This window comes from Otolemur garnettii, unplaced genomic scaffold, assembly GCF_000181295.1.
Source record: "Otolemur garnettii isolate 467f Iridium unplaced genomic scaffold, OtoGar3 scaffold00070, whole genome shotgun sequence".
Taxonomy (NCBI): Eukaryota; Metazoa; Chordata; class Mammalia; order Primates; family Galagidae; genus Otolemur; species Otolemur garnettii.
This window is the reverse complement of record NW_003852465.1, coordinates 808,880-828,956: the sequence shown is the minus strand read 5'-3', so window position 1 is coordinate 828,956 and position 20,077 is coordinate 808,880. Positions and strand designations below refer to the sequence as shown.

At 36.3% G+C, this 20,077-nt stretch overlaps 1 protein-coding gene across 3 annotated transcripts in view; it reads left to right on the top strand.

The window, feature by feature from the left end:
• Nucleotides 1–18,240, top strand: part of KIF21A (kinesin family member 21A) — a 49,824-nt gene extending 31,584 nt beyond the window's left edge. For all 3 annotated transcript variants that reach the window (XM_023515379.1, XM_023515378.1, XM_023515377.1), the window contains 7 exons: nucleotides 1,643–1,779; nucleotides 2,223–2,403; nucleotides 4,213–4,377; nucleotides 7,013–7,130; nucleotides 11,073–11,243; nucleotides 11,902–12,101; nucleotides 16,963–18,240. In XM_023515379.1, coding sequence (XP_023371147.1) covers nucleotides 1,643–1,779; nucleotides 2,223–2,403; nucleotides 4,213–4,377; nucleotides 7,013–7,130; nucleotides 11,073–11,243; nucleotides 11,902–12,101; nucleotides 16,963–17,056 — 1,066 coding nt within the window. In that variant the 3' untranslated portion in view covers nucleotides 17,057–18,240. The remainder of the gene's footprint in view (nucleotides 1–1,642; nucleotides 1,780–2,222; nucleotides 2,404–4,212; nucleotides 4,378–7,012; nucleotides 7,131–11,072; nucleotides 11,244–11,901; nucleotides 12,102–16,962) is intronic.
• Nucleotides 18,241–20,077: the final 1,837 nt, after the last annotated feature.

Sequence of the window (20,077 nt, the reverse complement as noted above, 5' to 3'; positions counted from 1 at the left end):
TTCTATCTGTGACTTAAGTAAGTGTTTAAATTTTATCCAGTCATTATGTTGCTGCTAAGCAGGTATATAAAATAAATGAATTTTGTTTCACTGATTATTTCAGGCAATAAAATATAGTATTCATCTCTTTAATTGTCAATTTAATAAGCATGCCATCTCTCTCTATAGGACTAGATACTGAAGATAGTACAGACTGACAGTGACCTTGACTCTTAAGTCGACCTCTTTGACCACCTATGGAGCTGTTTTACAATAACCATTCCATACTTGCCTACTTTGTCCACAAGGGCATCATTTGAAAATCTTATTGCATGGGCTTTCTTGGAGTCAACATATGTATACTGTGCTTATGACACACCCCTAATTTGCTGTCTACTAATCCTACAAGGAACTTCCCCCAGGAAATTTATGAGCCCCTGTTATCTCTTACTGATGAGCATTTATTTTTAAGTGTATCTAAAATAATATTTTTAAAATACTTTTCTCTCTGTGAGACTCAACAAGAAGTTTTAACAATCTGTGATTTCTGAAATCTACTTTTTTTTCTCCTTTTTGGAAAATCAGGTCTACGTGTATTTTTCCTTTTATCGATCTTTGTCATTTCGTAGAGTATTGACAATGATTTTTGCCTCCGCAAAAGCATACACTAACAACACCCTATGATATAAAGATTTAAAAACAGAAATACTTGAACTCATTGACTAAATCTTCATTTTCAGTCCTAACTGATCTCGAGGTCATGTTTCTTCTTAATCACTTCTGCCCCTTGCATCTTAAAGATTATTCTCCTTTATCCAGATGATGGAGACACAGTTTTGCCCTATCCCTGTATCAGTCCTCGTATGACGCCACCTGTCATATATAATGTAATATTTCATCATAACTGTTCTTCCCACTTGATTATCATGTCTTATTTTGTTATCATCTTCAGCCCTCCCAACACAATTATTTCAATTCAGATCCTATTTTAAACTTTTTAAGGATAGGGAAAATGTTTTGATAATCTTCGTATTTCCACAGTGCATAGCCCAGGGGCATAAAATAGAGGAATTAATGAGCATGCTCCCTAAACAGCGTCACTTTTTAATCTTCTTTGAAACTTTTTTCTTTAAAGACTTTTTGATCTTTTTGAGCCATTCACCCTTTAGAATATCTGTTCATATAATCACTCCTAGCTTTTCTTCAATTTTTGAAATCTGGTTTCTCAGTATTTTAGGTGGCGTATATGTTATGCATGGACTTTTTATTTTTTGGACATAGCATTGTACTCCAGCACAAGGTAGCCCTGTCTTCCAGTTATTCATCACTTCTACCCTTTCCTTATTGGTCAGAATTCTGTATGTTCAAACTCCCAGTATCACACTTGGAAAAAGTGAAATTGTGACTAAGGCAGTCCAGATGTATTAGGCAGAGGCTTTGCTTTTTGCAGAATGCAGCTGCTTGGAGATGCCTAATTAGTCCATGTGCTCCATCACTACCATCCCTATTTCATACTTGTCCTCTGCCTTATTGCTTAAAAAGTAGGCAAGAGAGCAGTCTGGATGTTATTGCTAATTGCTTATAGAAACTTCTTAAAGTTGGACAAACTCGTGTCATGGTATTGAAGTGAATCTTGGCTTGTTTATTTTTTTCCCCACCTCAGGGGCATAATCAACCCATTTCCTGCTTCAAAAGGAATCAGAGCGTCTTCCCTACAGTGCGTTCACATCGCTGAAGGGCACACGAAAGCTGTGCTCTGCCTGGATTCTACTGACGATCTCCTCTTCACTGGATCAAAAGGTGCTAGTAATTATCCAATGCAGATGTTCGCAGGATTTTTTTTTTTTTAGATGATTCACAGGCTCTAAAAAATGTCAAACTATTTTTAGACCAGTAAGAATCTGATAACATAGTTCTGCCCTTAGATTTTATATATATATATTATATGTCATATATAATATATATAACCCAGCCCTGGCCAAGAACTGCAAAAAAAATAGAATAGTTTTGTGGTTATGTTTTTGGGTCAAAAATAAAAATAAAATCCATCAATCATTGACCCATGGAAGAGGACGATGTGTGTATGTTTATGAGTGTGGAAAGTGTTGTGAGGAGGTGGGAGTGTGACCACGGCAGAATGTTTTGAAGCAGAAGATAAATTATTTGCATAATTTTTATTGTTAAGAGAACCTAAAGTAGTTCATTTTGATCGTATTTCCTTTCTCTTTTTGCATTTGTTTTAGATCGTACTTGTAAAGTGTGGAATCTAGTGACTGGACAGGAGATAATGTCACTGGGGGGTCATCCCAATAACGTCGTATCTGTAAAATACTGCAACTATACCAGTCTGGTCTTCACTGTATCTACATCTTATATTAAGGTGTGGGATATCAGAGATTCAGCAAAGTGCATTCGAACACTGACGTAAGTAACTTAAATGACATGAGTGAATAGTTCTTTTTATTTTCGTTTTTACAAAATGTAAGAAAAGATAGGACTATAAATGCATTTTAAGTTTTTTCTACCTGTCCACCGCCCAGACGATGTTAAAATGTTCACTATAAAAGCACAGATAAGAAGGGAGTGGAAAAACAAACAAACAAACAAAACACTATTGATAGCAATGGCTCACGCCTGTGCTCAGAGCACTTGGGAGGCCAAGGCGGAAGGATTACCTGAGCTCACATGTTCGAGACCAGCCTGAGCCAAAGTGAGACCTATTTCTAAAAACAGCCGGGCGTTGTAATGAGCGACTATAGTCCCAGCTACTTGGGAGGCTGAAGCAGGAGAATCTCTTGAGCCCAAGAGTTTGATGTTGCTGTGATCTATGACACCACAGCACTCCACCAGGGGCGACAAAGTGAGACTCTGTCTCAAAAAAAAAAAAAAGAAAAAAAAAACTATTGATGAAATAAAATGATAAAATGTAAGTTTGCTGTTAAATAGGAAGAGATAAACCATATTTGATTTGTGACTAAGTACACATTTCATGTGCTCTCCCTCCCATATACAAAGGTATTACATTGTTTGTAGTATTTATTATTTGATGGAATTAAATGATTCATCTTACTTGCTTGAAATGACTACCACTCTTAGAAGTGGCTGAAATTACAATTGTAGGCAGTGAAGAAGTACTTATAACCTTTAATTAACAGGTATTGAATACCTGAGAGGGTTTTATAGAACTGAGATGGCTCTGGTGTTATCACAAATTTCATAACTGCAGGTTATGAAAAATTGGAGAATGAATTTGTTCTTTGTGTCTGTTATCATCTATGCCTTTTCAAAACGTAGAACAAATAATGATTATTTTTGCTGTGAGACGGATGATCTATTTTACATAAACAAAATTGAGGTGAATTCTATAATCATTTAAATGAGAGAAGAAAGCGTCAGAAAAGTTAAGTTTTAGTAATTTGTAGAATGGGGACAGTGGAGATTATTAACTTTTATGTGCTGATTTGTAATTTGAGAACTATTAATTACTCCCTATATTTCCCTCAAGTCTCTCAATGGAAATTTTGTAGAAAAAGAACACTATATTGTAAGTTAGACCTTTACCAGTTCAGCTGAATCACTAAAGTCAAATTTGAAAAGATTTTTTATAAGTTAGTATTTTCGAGGGTAGATAAGAAAATGTTTCAAATGAAAAAAAAATATCATCTAGAATTTATCTGAAGAAATAGAAATAAGCTGTATGTAAGTCTATAGCACATGGTAGATATTTTATCTGTAACAGGGTTAAAGTAAACAAAAACTGCAAATAATTAAAAAGGTCCCCGGTGTCTTTAATCCAAAAAGTCAATTCTCTTACACTAGGAATATTGATGGGACTGGCCCATGGGGGCTTCTGGAAGCTGTAGGAACATGAATTATTTTTGTGGCACTGTATTTATTGACTTCTTTTTTTTTTTTTAGACACCTAATCTTTTCTGAATGATGCTTTAATCATCCCTAACTCAGCCTGAAATTCTTAACATGCTAATAGATGTACAAATTAACGGCTTGGAACCATCTCATCTTGTTTTCTTCATTCATTTACTTACTTATTCGCCAAACATTTGTTGATACGTGCCGAGTCTGTGTGTGTTGTGTGAGGCACTGTGCCGATGGTGGCAGAAGGACTTAGTTCTTATTGTCGCTGACAGCTACGTTCCTAGGAATCCAAGGAACTCTAAGCTGAACTCAAGTCCAGAAATGTGATGTTTTTTGCCTTGTTTTGTATCTGTTAAGGTCTTCAGGTCAAGTTACTCTTGGAGATGCTTGTTCTGCAAGTACCAGCCGGACGGTAGCTATTCCTTCTGGAGAGAACCAGATCAACCAAATCGCCCTGAACCCAACTGGCACTTTCCTCTACGCAGCTTCTGGAAATGCTGTCAGAATGTGGGATCTTAAAAGGTAGAATTTTTAAGTAAATGTACCTCTTCCCTATGGCAAATACCAACCTCAGACATAAGTAACATATTAGAACATATGAAATCTAACTTAGAATTTTAGAGGGTAGCTGAGAAAATGTTTCAAATGAAAAAAAAATTATAACTCCAGAAGTTAATGAAAAACCATAGTCTTTTCTGTTTAGCACGACACCTCTACTAAATATCTCTTATGTCCCCATTAGCAAATTCACAATTTTCTCTTTTCTTTATTTCCATTGCTGGAGAGAAAAAGCATATAGAGGAAAAACTGAAATGAATGATATCCTCTCTTAGTATTTGTTTACAAATTGTGATGTTTGCTAGGATGAGGCCAAGACTCTCACCCTGGTTTCAGCAGTATCTTGAAAGAATTATTTTTGTGGTAACAATTTAAGCATCTTAGATCTCAATTTTTGTAGTTATAAAATCAATGTAATAACTTTGGGCATAAATCCTCACTTTTTTGTGAATATAAAATATACGTAAACTATGAAATATTAAGAAGATAAAATGGAAAAAAATTAAAATGTGAGGCATTACAACACTAAATGATTTTTATTTGCCATGACATATGACCTTTTATCCTTGAGTTGAGTCTTTATTATAGCTTCTTCTCTAGTTCTTAAAATTTTGGCAGCAAGAAAACATTCATTTATTGGTTAATAAGTATTTATTCAATACCAATGATGTCAGGCATTGCACCAACGATGTGGTAGGAACTGGGAATGAAGAGTGACCAAGACAAATATGATATCTACCTTCTTAGAGCCCCTCTGACAATGGAGGATACAGGCCATTGGTCACTGTTGTAAGATTTCCAATGCAGGCATTGTGGGGTGCCTTGCATACAGGAGGGTTTTATCATTGGTAAATCAAATGGGTATTTATTTGAAAAATTAGGGTTGTAATGTGTAATATTTGAAACATGTTAGAGAATGACTGAGAATGTATCACACACATAAATTATAAATAGTTGACAGAGAAAGAGAACAAAATCACAGTCCTGAATACCATATTCGAAATGAAATGTAGAAAATTAAAAATAGTGCTTGTTTACCAAAGTTAGAAAACAGGTGAGGATTTGCTTTATTTTTGAAGTTCTTGACTTGTGGTAGGAACAAAATGGGGGAAGACAGTCAAAATCATGGTAAGACAGGCAAGATACCAGCCTTTGAAAATCTTTACACTTGGCTCAGCTCCGGTAGCATAGTGGTTACCGCACCAGCCACATACACCGAGGCTGGCAGGTTTGAGCCCAGCTCTGGCCAGCTAAACAACAATGGCAACTGCAACAAAAAATAGCCGGGTGTTGTGGCGGGCGCCTGTAGTTCCAGCTATTCAGGTGGCTGAGGCAAGAGAATCTCTTAAGCCCAAGAGTTTGAGGTTGCTGTGAGCTGTGACACCATGGGACTCTACCGAGGGCGACATAATGAAACTGTCTCAAAAAAAACAAAAGAAAAGAAAAGAAAAAAATCTTTACACTTTTTAATCTGCTGAAAAGTTAGATCTTTTGAAACCTTGTCAATTTCAGCAACATAATTAACTATAGATTTGTCTTAAGAAAGTTACCTAAAAGAAGAGTTTTTGAGAAACTGATACACAGTGGTTCTCAACCTTCCTAATGCTGTGCCCCTTTAACACAGTTTCTGTGGGTTGCGACCCACAGATTGAGAACTGCTGCCTTAGAAGCTAAAAACATCTCTATATTCCAGCAGCTTGATATGAGGTAGAACTGTGAAACAAAGGTTCATTGTTACCTTCTGACAATTGACATCACACATTTTTCAAGCAGCTGGATATCTGTCCTGGTCGTTTTCATATCTTTATAATAATACTAAAATGTAATAATTGATGAAATGGTCCATCTATTTTCTGATGTACACAACTCACACACATATGTGTGTGCACAGGTGTAAGTGTAATATATGTGCCATCCTGTGTATATATGATGTGTGTATATGTGTATTTGTGACAATATACGTTGTGTGTGTAATAAAAATAACCTTACCTTCTTGGCATTGTTACTGATTTTGAAGTTATTATCAGTGATACAGTTGGTTTATTCATATTCCAAATTGGGCCCAATAGCATCAGTTCTGTGTCTATCATGTTTGGACATTTAACCTATTAAGATTTATGTGGCCTTAGGTAAGTGGTAAAATTTGCCCTTTTGTTTTTTTTGCTGTTTTTTGTTTACTACCTAAATGGCATTAGTCAGCTTCGGAATAACTTACTTGGGACTCTCCTTGCTTGCATCATAGAGCACGTTTGGCAATTTTTTGACTCTACTTTGAACAGAGTTCCATAGAGGTGGAGCTAAAATGAAAAAGTCTGGCCACAGTGGCCCGTGTTTATAGTCCCAGCTACTTAGGAGGCTGAGCGGGAGGATCACTTGAGCCTGTTGTGTGCGATGATTGTGCCTATGAAGAGCCACCAGTCTCTAGCTTGGGCAACACAGCAAGACACTGCCTTAAAAAAAAAAAAGCAAAAATAAAAGAAATGAAAAAAAAATAGTGAATACTTTATTAAAGAATGTGGATTGTTTGTGTTGAGACGACTTAGTCCCATTATGCTTAAAAAATATTTTCTAACAAAATTATTTCTCTTTCTTTGTAAAGGTTTCAGTCTACTGGAAAGTTAACAGGACACCTAGGGCCTGTTATGTGCCTTACTGTAGATCAGATTTCCAACGGACAAGATCTAATCATCACTGGCTCCAAGGATCATTACATCAAGGTATGTCTAGTCAAGTTTTTGAATTACGTTTGCCAGTTAGCTGATAGATGTGCAATAGTCAGACTCACCTTAATCAGTTTTCTTTATTCTAGCATTTGCCTGTTCTTTCTAATCTTTTCCTCATACATAGCTCCTGATTTTATTATCTTATTATCCGGTCATGTATTCTTATTTCCATGGAAAATAGATTAGAAAGGATTTTAAAGATCTTTTAGCCCAGTCTTGCTAAAAGATACATGCGTCTCATCAAATCTCTTTATTGCCCTCTTTTATCCTGAGAATATTAGGGTCTTCAGAGTTTTATAAAGTTGGCAGATAAGGTGAGAACAGATGCATTGTTTGAGTCTAGAAATGTTATATTAGAGATGCTGACAGAGGACATTCACGTGCAGGTCAGGAGCCATTAGAAATGCAAGTCCAGAAGTCAAGACAAGTTGTCACTAGAGATGTAGGTTTGGGAGCCATTCTCCGAAGAGCAGATGTTCAAGGAGTTAAGAATTGATAAAACATCTAAGGGAGAGAAAAGTTGACTGAGGATTCAGCTTTGAGGTGCACCCTTAAGAACTAGTAGAAATAAAAAGAGGATTCAGTAAGAAAGAATGATGGGAAGAATGTAAGTACTCTTTCTTTTCTTTCTTTTAATTTTCTCTATACACATACATGTGTTTATTTGGTTTCCACTTTCTGCCTTCACAAAATTAAAAAGGCTTAAAATTTAATAACAATAACAATGTTTAAGATAAGGACTAGAAACAAAAACCTCATAAAGAACCAAAGAAGATAAATACATTCAGAAAAGAAATCAGACAATTGCTGCAATGAAATATTGAGCGATAACAATAATAATGATGCAAAAAAAGTAACATTCACATTGTCAGATAAGAGTATGTCTATCATAGAATGCTTTGACTCTGAGGTTCTGTATGGAGTCATCAGTTAACTCCTTCTTTTTTTCCCAGAGTCTCAAAAACCAGACTAATAGTTATAAATAGAAATAAACTAATAAAATTTTAGTTTTTAAAATATTATTTAATAAAAAATAAATATTTATAAATAAAAATAAAAGATAATTTCAAAAGACAGATCATGCCAAATCTTAAAGACAATAGAAAAAGAAGAAATACTACAAAATCATTGTACTTCATCTGGATATGCCTGATATTAAAATTGGAAAAAATATATTATAAAGGGAAATTACAAACATATTTCACTTATAAATGAGGTTGCAAGATCCTAAACAACACATTAACAAGTTGAATTAAAAATTAATGTTCAACCAAAGAATATGAGGAGGGGGAGGGGAAGGGAGAAGGGCAGATGGGTGGAGGGAGGGCGATTGGAAAGATCACCTCTATGGTTTGTCTTACAGGGGTACAAGTGAATCTTTCTAAAAGTAGAGTATCAATGTCTTAACACAATAGCTAAGTAAATGTAATAAAGTCTATGTTAACCATTTTGATGAAAATATATCAAATTGTATATGAAAACACTACACTGTACCCCATGATTGCATTAATGTACACAGCTATCATTTAATAAAAAAAATTTTTTTTGGAAAAAATAATTAATGTTCAAGTAATATACTTTGGTCAACATTAAATCCAATTTATGTGGGAATTAGTCACTATTTTCTTTTCTTTTCCTTACCCTCACTCCCTCCCTCCTTCTCTCTCTGTCTGCCCTCCTCTTCCCCCATGTCCCACCGTGTCATTAATTGTTATTAATTGTCCACATATCAAAGTTGAGTACATAGGATTCATGCTTCTCCATTCCTGTGATGCTTCACTAAGAATAATGTGTTCCACCTCCATCCAGGTTAATACAGATGCTGCAAAATTTCCAATTTTTTAAATGGCTGAATAGGATTCCATGGTATACATATACCACAGCTTGTCAATCCATTCCTGGGTTGAGGGGCATTTAGGCTGTTTCCACATTTTAGCGATTGTAAATTGAGCTGTGATAAACAGTCTAGTACAAATGTCTTTATAATAAAAGTTTTGGGGTTTTTTTCATTCTGGATAGATGACCCATAATGGAATTGCAGGATCAAATGGGAGGTCTAGGTTGAGTTCTTTAAGGTTTCACCATATGTCTTTCCAGAAAGGTTGTATTAGTTTGCAGTCCCTCCAGCAGTGAAAAGTGTTCCTTTCTCTCAACATCCATGCCAGCATCTGCGGTTTTGAGATTTGGTGATATAGGCCATTCTCACTGGGGTTAGATGATACCTCAGGGTGGTTTTAATTTGCAATTCTCTAATAATTAGGGAACATGAGCATTTTTTCATGTGTTTGCTAGCCATTCGTCTGTCTTCTTTAGAGAAGGTTCTATTCATCTCTGTTCCCCATTGATGTATGGGACTGTTGGCTTTTTTCTCTTGGATTAATGTAAGTTCTGTATAGATCCTAGTTATTAAGCTTTTGTCTGATTCAAAATATGCAAATATCCTTTCCCATTGTGTAGGTTGTCTATTTGCTTTGGTTGTTGTCTCCTTGGCCGTACAGAAGCTTTTCAGTTTAATTAAATCCCATTTATTTTTATTTTTGCTGTTGCTATTGCCATGGCAGTCTTCCTCATAAAGTCTTTCCCGAGGCTCATATCTTCTAGTGTTTTTCCTATTCTTTCTTTGAGGATTTTTATCATTTCACGCCTTAAATTTAAGTCCTTTATCCATCTTGAATCAATTTTTGTGATTGGAGAATGGCGCGGGTCCAGTTTCAGTCTTTTACATGTGGATATCCAGTTCTCCCAGCACCATTTATTGAATAGGGAGTCTTTCCTCCAGTGGACATTCTTGTTTGGTTTATCAAAGATTAGGTGGCTGTAAGTTGTTGGTTTCATTTCCTGGTTTTCTATTCGATTCCAAATGTCTATGTCTCTATTTTTATGCCAGTACCATCTTGTCTTTTTAAGTACTCTTTCTAGAAACTGAGTAAGAGATGAGAGATGGGTTAGTGACTTAAAGTTAGAATGATTGAGAGAAGAGAATTTATTATTTAATATTAATATTTTAATTTAATATTAATATTTAATTTAATATTATTATTAGGGGACTTGAACCTATTTATATGCTTAGGAAGTGGGTTTAGTGGAGAGGGAATGAGCAAAGAGCAGAGTGAAGTGGTGGCAAGTGATGAAGGTGGTGGGAGTTAGAATCTGATCATAGCTGTGAACACTAGAAAGAGGTAAGTACACTTTAGCCTCGAGAGAGAAGGGAAGGGTAAGACGGTGTTTGATGATAAAGACAAACTTTTAGAATGAAGGGAGGGTCCCAAAAGTTTATTTTTGATTATACTAACTTTTTTTGGAAAGCAGAAAGTATGTGCTAAGAGAGATGAGGGCAACTGAGGAAAGAGAATAAGTTTTAAACAGAAGCTTTGTGGAATTGGAGATGAACTCCTGGACTGCAGAGTTACCTAATGGTGATTAAATAACAATATATTGTTCATATAGATTTCAACTGGATTGATATGTAGTCATGAAAAAATATGATTGCCTTTCTTAGAATCCTATAGATGTGTCAGCATAGGACATTGCAAGCAAAAGTAATTTGAAATAGGGCTAAGGTTCATCTTTAGTGTCATTCATGCCGTCTTAATTTAATTAACTTAGTAAAATGTACATAGGAACAAATACAAAACAAAACAACAAATAACCAGGTGTGCAGTGTGCACCTGTAGTCCCCACTACTTGCTGAGGTGGGGGCATCAGTTAAGCCTAAGAGTTCAAGGCTATAGTATGCTATGATTACACCTGTCAATAGTCATTGCACTCCAGCCTAGGCAATATAGCAAGACCCCAACTCTTAAAAAAAAGGAAAAAAACAATTAAAAACCCAGTCATTTCTGATTAACACACATGTGCATATGTTTCTATGAATTCACACACACAGGTCTTTATTTGTATGTTAAATGGGACAACTGCTTTGTTTCTGTTTTTTAGATGTTTGATGTAACTGAAGGAGCTCTTGGAACTGTGAGCCCCACTCACAATTTTGAACCTCCTCATTATGATGGCATAGAAGCATTAACCATTCAAGGAGATACCCTATTTAGTGGGTCCAGAGATAATGGAATCAAGAAATGGGACTTAGCTCAAAAAGATCTTCTGCAGGTAATGCAAAACCTCTTCATGAATGGAGCAGCCATTTCAAAACCACTCAGTAGTTTGTGTAAGAACTTGAACAACTTCTATGTAGATTTTTATTCTTTAGGGATATATTAATTAGGGCTTTCTCTTAAAGAATGTTTCTTGGTCAGTTGCCAGAGTCACTAACTGGGAGAAGGGAAACATTCAACATTTATTGATACTTGTTAGATAAGGGCAGAATAGACACTGAAAAGAGCTGAAAAATCTGGAATTGTCCCATGCATATGTTTATTATATAAGATCAGCCTTGGAGTAGGGTAGTTGAAATTTCCCATTTTGTTTTGTTTTGCTTTCTGAACACATTATAAAGAGTACCAAGTTTAGCTGAAGTCAAGAGTAATATAAACGATTCTTCATCCACAAAAGCACTTTCATGCACCCAAGAGTGATGGTTCTCCCATGTCCTACAGAATGATAGTTGGCTTGAAGTGCTATGTCAATAAAGTCGAACATAGGTGTCTTTCTAATTCCCAGGGTAAAAAGTTAGTTAGCAGATCAAATTGTTCTCAGTTTCAAGCTTCTCCATATATATGTACAAGTATGTGTTTGCAACTTATTTTGGTGTGAAAGCGTCAGTTTGGAAGGGTCCCTTAACCTGCTCATTTCTTTTTTTCCCCCTCAGCAAGTTCCAAATGCACATAAGGATTGGGTCTGTGCCCTGGGAGCGGTGCCAGGACACCCCGTTTTGCTCAGTGGCTGCCGAGGGGGCATTTTGAAACTTTGGAACATGGATACTTTTGTGCCGGTTGGAGAGATGAAGGGTCATGACAGTCCTATCAATGCTATCTGTGTTAATTCCACCCACATTTTTACTGCAGCTGAGTAAGTATTCTTATGTAATTTTTCTCTGTTGGTTGTTGCATTCAGGCTTAATAAACACTACATAAAAGCTGTAAAGAACTAGAAACATTATACATATGAAATCTTCTATCGTAGTCCAGCTAATGTCTGTTTTAAGATGTCTTATTTATATTTTCTGATGTATATGGCAGACATTGAGTTTAGGCTCCTTAGATTACCTGACAATACTGTTACCCCTGTATTAGCATTCTGCTTATTAAACAAATCCTGCTTGCCACATCTTTCCTTGGAGATTTTAATTAAAAAAAAAAAATTATAGAAGACTAATTTCCTAAAGGTGTTTATTTTCAGAAAAGCAACAAATTTGCCATTCTTTGTATTTAGAACAAACCATTTTTAAAAAATCTCTGTGTGCTTCTGCCTTCCTTTAAAAGTCTAAGTACACAGGAATCCCTCTGTGTATGCCCTGGGTATTGTTCCAGACTGCTGGGAATAAACAAAACAGCCCAAACCCCCGTTTACAGTCTAATGAGAAGGAATGGAAAATAATAAGTAGAGTATATTCGATGGTGATAGGTGCAATCGTGAAAAATAAAGCAGGGAGAGAGAAGGGGGGTTTCCCGTCAGGGTAAGAAAATAGGGTGGTTGGTAAAGACTTCACCGAGAAAGTGACATTGAATAAGATGCTTGAAAGAGATAGAAAGATGTGATCATGAAAATGACAAAACATGTATGAAAGTAGTATATACTTTGGAAAGGAAAGCTCATATATTATAATGTGAGATGTTGGTGTCATACAAATAAAAACGCAATTTCTTATAAATATCCATCTTCAATATCTCCCTATTTTTGGTGCACTAGTTATTTATTTGAGCACCGCCTTGACTCAGTGTCTCCCAAATGCGTAAACACCTGATTTTATTTTGAAACCGCTGCTTTATTTCTGTGTGATTTCCTATTTGTGCTGCTTCCGTTGAATCTCTCTTTTCATTTAGATTCATTTTCCTTCATCTCTAAGGTACATCAAAGCCAATTTACTTTGTTTTTCTAAGGTACTTATCTCTGATGCTTCACTGATGGTATTTATAAGATGCATTACCTTCTGAAAAGTCACCACTTCTGTTTATTTGCTTTAGTGCATCACTGAGGCCTGGAGATTCGGGTGTGATCTGATTATACTTACCTCCTTTTTATGATATGGTCTCATTTGACCTAAACTTTTTCTCAGTTTATTCAGGGTGCATCAGATGCAAATGTATTTACTGTGTATTTTAAAAATCATAGGAAATTAGCAAATAAAATCAGAAGACTTATTTTAAAATCAATTTGACTCATTTGTTAACTAACAAACATTTATAAAGTGCTTACTGTTTGCGAGGCATTGTAAGTGCTTTGTAGGCATGAACTCAAATAAGTGATTTGGACCTCAAATAAGTGATTTGAGGATCTTAGGTATGTCACAAAAAGTCTTAAAGATCATTAGTTAAATTGTTTTCTAAAGAAGTTCAAAGCACAGTATATATATTCTTTTTTAAAAATCTTTTTCTTGATCAATATAATTTAAATGTGCCATGGAAGTTTAACTATGGGTTCAAGTGTGCTGTGAGATTTAAAAAAAAAAAAGGTTAAGAAACACTGTTCTAGAAGATAAGTATTATTATTACTGTAACCTCTATTTTACAAGTGGGAAAAGTGAGGCATTGTATTTATAAGGTAATTTCATCATATCTGTTATTCTGGATCTGGTGTCATTGATTTATTTTTTTCTTAATTACTGATCACTTTTTTCCTGCTTTTTTTCATGTCAAGTTTTACTGTATTGGATGTTGGACTTTATAATAGTGTTTTTCATCTTGATTTTGCTGTATTTTGTATTCCTTTAAAGAGTGCTGGACTTTGCCAGGCAGTTGAATTACTCATAGTTCAGCTTCATCTTTTTGAGGCTTGTTTTTAAACTTGATCAGCTATGTCTAGAAAGGTTTTTACTCTGGGGTTAGTTACCTCTTCTGCTAAGGTTTAACTCAGATTTCTACTGACTGTCCCGAGTGTTAAGTGGTATTTCTCTAGTAGGCTCATCAGAAATTGAACATCTCCGAGAATTGTTCAATTTATTCCTCCCTGGTAGTTATTTGTTTCATCTTATCTTACAGTCTTACTCTATTCACGTGCAACTTAGCATTCAGTCAAAGACTTTAGGAGGATCCTTTATAGATGAATAGATCTCTCCTCTTTCTACCTGGTCTTAGAAATTCCATCTACTACTGACTTTCTAGATATTGTCTTCTCCCATATCAGTTCAGTGATTCTGTGGTTCTGTGGTTGGGTTCCCCCTGTCTGTGCTGCTATGGAAAATGCTTCTAGGCACAATGCCAGGACCCTCACAGAGTTCATTTTGTTCCCCTTTTCTCAGGGATCACAGTGCTGCACTGCCTGTTGCCTACTGTTTGAAAATAGATGTTCCATACATTTTGTCAAGTTTTCTCTCTCTCTCTCTCTTTTTTTTTTTTTTTTTTTGGAGACAAGAGTTTCACTGTTACCCAAGCTAGAATGCCATGGCATCAGCCTCTATCACAACAACCTCGAACTCCTGGGTTCAAGTGATCCTCCTGCCTCAGCCTCCTAGGATCTACAGCTGCCCTCCATGACACCCAGCTAATTTTTGGAGTTTTAGTAGAAACAGAGTCTCATTTTTGCTCAGGCTAGTCTTCAACTCCTGAGCTCAGGCAATCCTCCCACCTTCTGGAGTGTGAGGAATACAGGTGTGAGCCGCTGCACCTGGCCGAGTTTTCTGGTTTTTAACAGTAGGAGGGTTAACCTGGTATGAGTTCCTCTGTCGTGGCTAGTAGTGGAGATCCAATCTTCTCACACTTAAGGTATTCAAAACTGAACTGATCTTCCTAAAAAACTTGCTCATCCCACAACCTTGGCCATCACAGCTGATGGCTTCTCTGTCTTTTCTGAACTCAGGCCAGACCCTTCATTCTTCCTTTTTTCTTTTACACTCTGTATCTAGTCCATCAAAGGTTCCCCGGTGCTGTTAGGGCTGAGGCCATACTTGACTTGACTTTTTGAACATCTGTTACCTCCCTAGCCTTACCTTCTAGTACCCTGTGGTCTGGCCCTTCTCTTGCAACTGCAATAACCTCTTTGCTGGTTCAAAAATACTAGGCTTGCCCCTCCCTTAGGACATTTGTCCAGCTGCTCCCTTTGCCTGGAATGTTTTGCTGTCAGAGATCCTGACCTTCCACCAAATCTCTCATTGTCTTACAGCGTACCCTGGCCATTTTATTTAAGATTATAATCTTTCCTGCTACCTACTGCCCCCTGCCAGGCTCTACTTCTAAGATACTTGATAGTTTAATCATTTATTCTAGGTTATCATTTATTCTGTCTCTTTTTGCTAGAATATATGGTCTACAATGGTTTTGGTTTTGGTTTTTTGAGACAGAGTCTCATTATGTCGCCCTCAGTAGAGTGCCATGGGGTCACAGCTCACAGCAGCCTCAAACTCTTGGGCTTAAGCTATTCTCTTGCCTTAGCTTCCCAAGTAGCTGGGACTACAGGCACCTGCCACAGTGCCCAGCTACTTTTTTGTTGTAGTTGTCACTGTTGCTTAGCTGGCCTGGGTCCGCCAGCCTTGGTGTATTTGGCCAGTATTGTAACCACTGTGCTACGGGAGCCAAGCCTGGTTTGGGTTTTTTAATCTTACTTTTTAAGTAAGCATCTTACTTTTTAAGTAATCTTACTTTTAAAAGGCAGCATTAGAACCGTGCCTGGCACATAGCAAGTTCTCAACAAACATTTGTTGAGTAAATAATTGAATGGATAAATGGAATGGTCGAATGGGCAGATAAATTAACATATTCCATTGCTGCTGTTAATGTATGTGTGTTGTGTGGGATGGTGAGAAGGCTGATTAAAATCTAGAAAGCCTGGCTTCTGGCAAGCTCTGCCTTTCCCTGTGTAACGGTGGCACACCCTACACTCTTAATTTCCCTTGGAATGGAACACATAACCTCTGAGGGTTTATTAACTATAAGATTCTATAGAAACTCTTCCTTTCCTTTGACTTTGGGTTCATCAGGAAATTGGAAAAAGAAACATTTCCTTTAAGCCATGAGAGGCATGTTGAGAAATCTCGTTGTCTAGGAGCTAGTTCTGGTATCTACCTACTTGCTGGGCGAAAAGAAACAAATTTTCTCAGAAACACTTTTTTCTTAAATTTAAATTTTACTTTAATTGGCAAATAACAATTGTGAATGTCAAAGGCACTTTTAAATCTATGTTCTGTGCTGGGTGGAGTATTAGTCCACTCTCAATAGCTTTTTCTATGTATTGATTTGCTGATACATGCAAAAATAATTCTTCATGACTTTGCCAGATTCACCAGTCCTGCCCCAGCCTCACTATAACCTGCAGGGTGTTGTGCCCAGAGACCTCTGACCCTCTGTCATTTCACTTACTGTTTTTTTAAATGATGAGCACAGATCCAGTGTTTGGGGGCAGGGATTCTGGAGCAAGATTGCCTAGATTCAGATCTCAGCTCTATCACTTACTTTGCTATCTGGGCCTCAGTTTGCTCAGGAATTAAAAAGGGATTGTAGTAGTACCTATCTCTAATGGTAGTTACACGGGATTAAATGTGTTAATGTGTGAAATGAGCACAGGGTAGCAAGCCCAGCACATAGTAAGCCATTGAAGATATGAGTTATTATCATTATTATTATACGTTTGTTATGCTTATAAGACAATGTATATATTTTACTTGCATTTATTAAAGGCCTGTTAAGAAAATCTTTCCATGATAGAAGAATTCTAAGAGCTTTTTTCTCAATTTTTCTGTCCCTGTTCCTAAGTTCATTTTAAATTTATTGTTTTCTAGTGATCGAACTGTGAGAATTTGGAAGGCTCGCAATTTGCAAGATGGTCAAATCTCTGACATGGGAGATCTGGGGGAAGAAATTGCCAGTAATTAAATGTTAATGAAGATAAGTTATAAACTGAATACTGTGATAATACTTGATATGTGCTTTATGGAAAATGTTGTACTGCATTTATTAGGTAAAAACTTATGAATTGGATTAACTGGAAAATATATCTGAGTCCACCTGCTGAATATAAATGGTGTTGTAATAAAATTGTGTGCTATCTCATGTGCTAACTTTAATGTCTATCAATACATATATATCCTATAATCGATAAATTGCTTTATTCGCACTTTTATTGTGGCTGGATTTTTGCACCTAAATATAAAACTTCAAATTATTTGAATTATAAGATGTCTGCTTGTGTGACAGTCAGAAAATACACCTGGACTACAATGCAACCCACTGTTCAATCATTCATAGAGTCTATTCAAGTGATTTATATATTTAAACATATTGGGAATGTTAGTTAAATCGTGTTCTACTTGTCTGGTATTTATATCAGTCTATAGTGAGTTCCCAAGTCTCAAAACTGTTTTAATATAATGGCAAGAAAAGAAGATATGAAAATATTGTTGCTGAGTTTTCATAAAGTGGAATTGACCTTAATCTACTAACAGAAAAGGTTAAACAGTCCGTGTTAAATGTTGGCGTTCACGTGTATTGACCAAAGTTTTGCAGCTGTGCTATTTCCTATGCTCAGGACTAAAACGTTGTTAAATTGTTCTTTTATTAGTGCTGTGCATAAATTCTGTGATGGCAAACACTGTCCATGTCCTAACAGAAATATATTTCGATCTATTTTCCTATGGAGTTGTTTCTATTATCACCATTTAATTTCATTTTTATTTAATAGTAGTATTTCCTTCCATTTTATCTAATTTTTTTATATGCTGCTAAATATATTTTAAATACACTATGTTTGCAAATCTAGGTAGCTAGGATGAGAACTATTATCATCTGTGGTGGGAAAAGTTGTGTAAATAGGTAGATTGTATAGAGAGACTTATCTTGTATTGTGCCTGTATGAATTTTTAAATGCTGTAGATTGAATTTTGCAAAAAGGATGTATGATATTTCTGTCTGCTCAGAATATTAATTTGTAAATTCTGCAAATTTAATGTTGTAGATGGTATAACATTTGAAATTATTGTCTTATGTGATGATGTTCCCCTGAAAATATTTGCTTGTAAATGAACGCTTAGCTAGGGCTTAAATAAACATGTTGGTATGAATTATTTTTATTTCATTGTCCTTTTTCTAAATGTAAGAAAATGGTGAGCAGGGAGAGAGGGCATGAAAGGTGCTTCTGGGGTTCTAGCAATGTTCTATTTTGTGACATGGGCCCTCAAGGTTCCCTAAGCATTCATGCTATCTACACATGTTCAACTGGACATGTATTTCTCCATCCTCTTTTATATATGAGTTCTATGCTTCATAACAAAATATTAAAAAATAATTTTAAGAAAGGGATTTTCCTACTTTGTAGCCTTGCCGCCTTCCCTGAAGGAGGACGCTGTGCCAAGACTGGAGAAAGGCTGTCAGCACTGTTTTGAATTGTCAGTCTAGTTACAGTGTTTCTTTTTGCAGGACTATTTCCCAATAATTCATTAATTGCACAATTAACTTATTCAGTACATGTTTACCAAGCAGACATGGGACCAGGTATTGGGCATGAAAAATAACAAGACTGAGCTGACACTTGCCCTCGGGGTGAGGAGACATAATAAAACCAGCGTGTACATAACAGCCTGGGAAGTATCAGAAAGGGAAGGTGCAGGGTGCCTTTAGAGACTCTAAGCCGGACGTGGAGTGACCTACAGGCCCCAGCACTGTGTTTGCTTATGCAAAATACAAAGCTCAGTGTCTGTTTTACCTCTAAAGTGCTAGAGGCTCCGCTACTGTGGATCCAGGAATCCAAGAGCTGTGTAAAAGAGGCAGTCTTCTAGGAGAATTTACATTTTCAAATATAACCTTAACCTCCAAAGATCCCAGATATGGGAAGGTAAAAATAATTCTTAAAACAGTTGCAAGAGGTGGTACCTATAGCTCAGTGGGTAGGGCACTAGCCACAGACACCAAGGCTGGCAAGTTCAAACCCGGCCGGGGCCAGCTAAAACAACAATGACAACTGCAACAAAAAAAAATAGCTGGGCCTTGTGGCAGGTGCCTGTAGTTCCAGTTACTTGGAGGCGGTGGCAAGAGAATCGCTTAAGCCTAAGAGTTTGAGGTTGCTGTGAGCTGTGACAGTATAGCACTCTACCAAGGGCGACATACTAAGATTCTATCTCAGCAAACAAACAAAGAAAAAAACAGTCGCAATAGTGCCTCTAAAGTTTAGAAATGGATCACTTTTTGCCATGTACGAGATATATGCCATGTCCCCCCTTACACACAGAATAGCCTTTCTTTTTTTGGAGAGGTATATTGCTTTCAAATCCAAGTCTTTGCAATGTAACTAAAGACAGCTGACACAATTTTGCATATTAATTTAGCCATGCCGCACATGTCCACATTTATTTATTTAATTCCCAGCTGATTTGGAGTCTTTTATTTAAATTAAAATCATCACCATGTAACAAGTTGTTCCATGCTGCTATTTGTGTTCTTTTCCTGAGCGTTGCCCATATCTCCATTTAAAATCATTTCCAGTTCTGTTTTCAATCTCAGAATAGGTTGTTCTCTTGTTGTTTTTTTCCCCTGTTGGGGATATGATTTCCAAACTGCTGTGTAGAATATGCTGGTAGTTGGGATTTTGTATTTGCAAAATACAGATATAAAATGTACAGAGTGCTACACAGGAGCATTACAACACAGAAGTAACTATTTCCTAGTTTCTTACCATAAGAAGATACTCAGTTTTAAAATGTAATAGGTGCCATGAATCTCTGCTTTTTTAAATGATGAAAATATTCATCGTAGCTGATGATTACTGGGCATTTACTTCCCCTTTTGCTTGACAGGGCATCCTCTACAATGTGGGTAATTTAAAATGCTATTGATTCTCGGGAGCACCCAATTTAATGTGAAAAGATGGTGTACTTCCCAGAATTAATGAAATAGAGTATTACA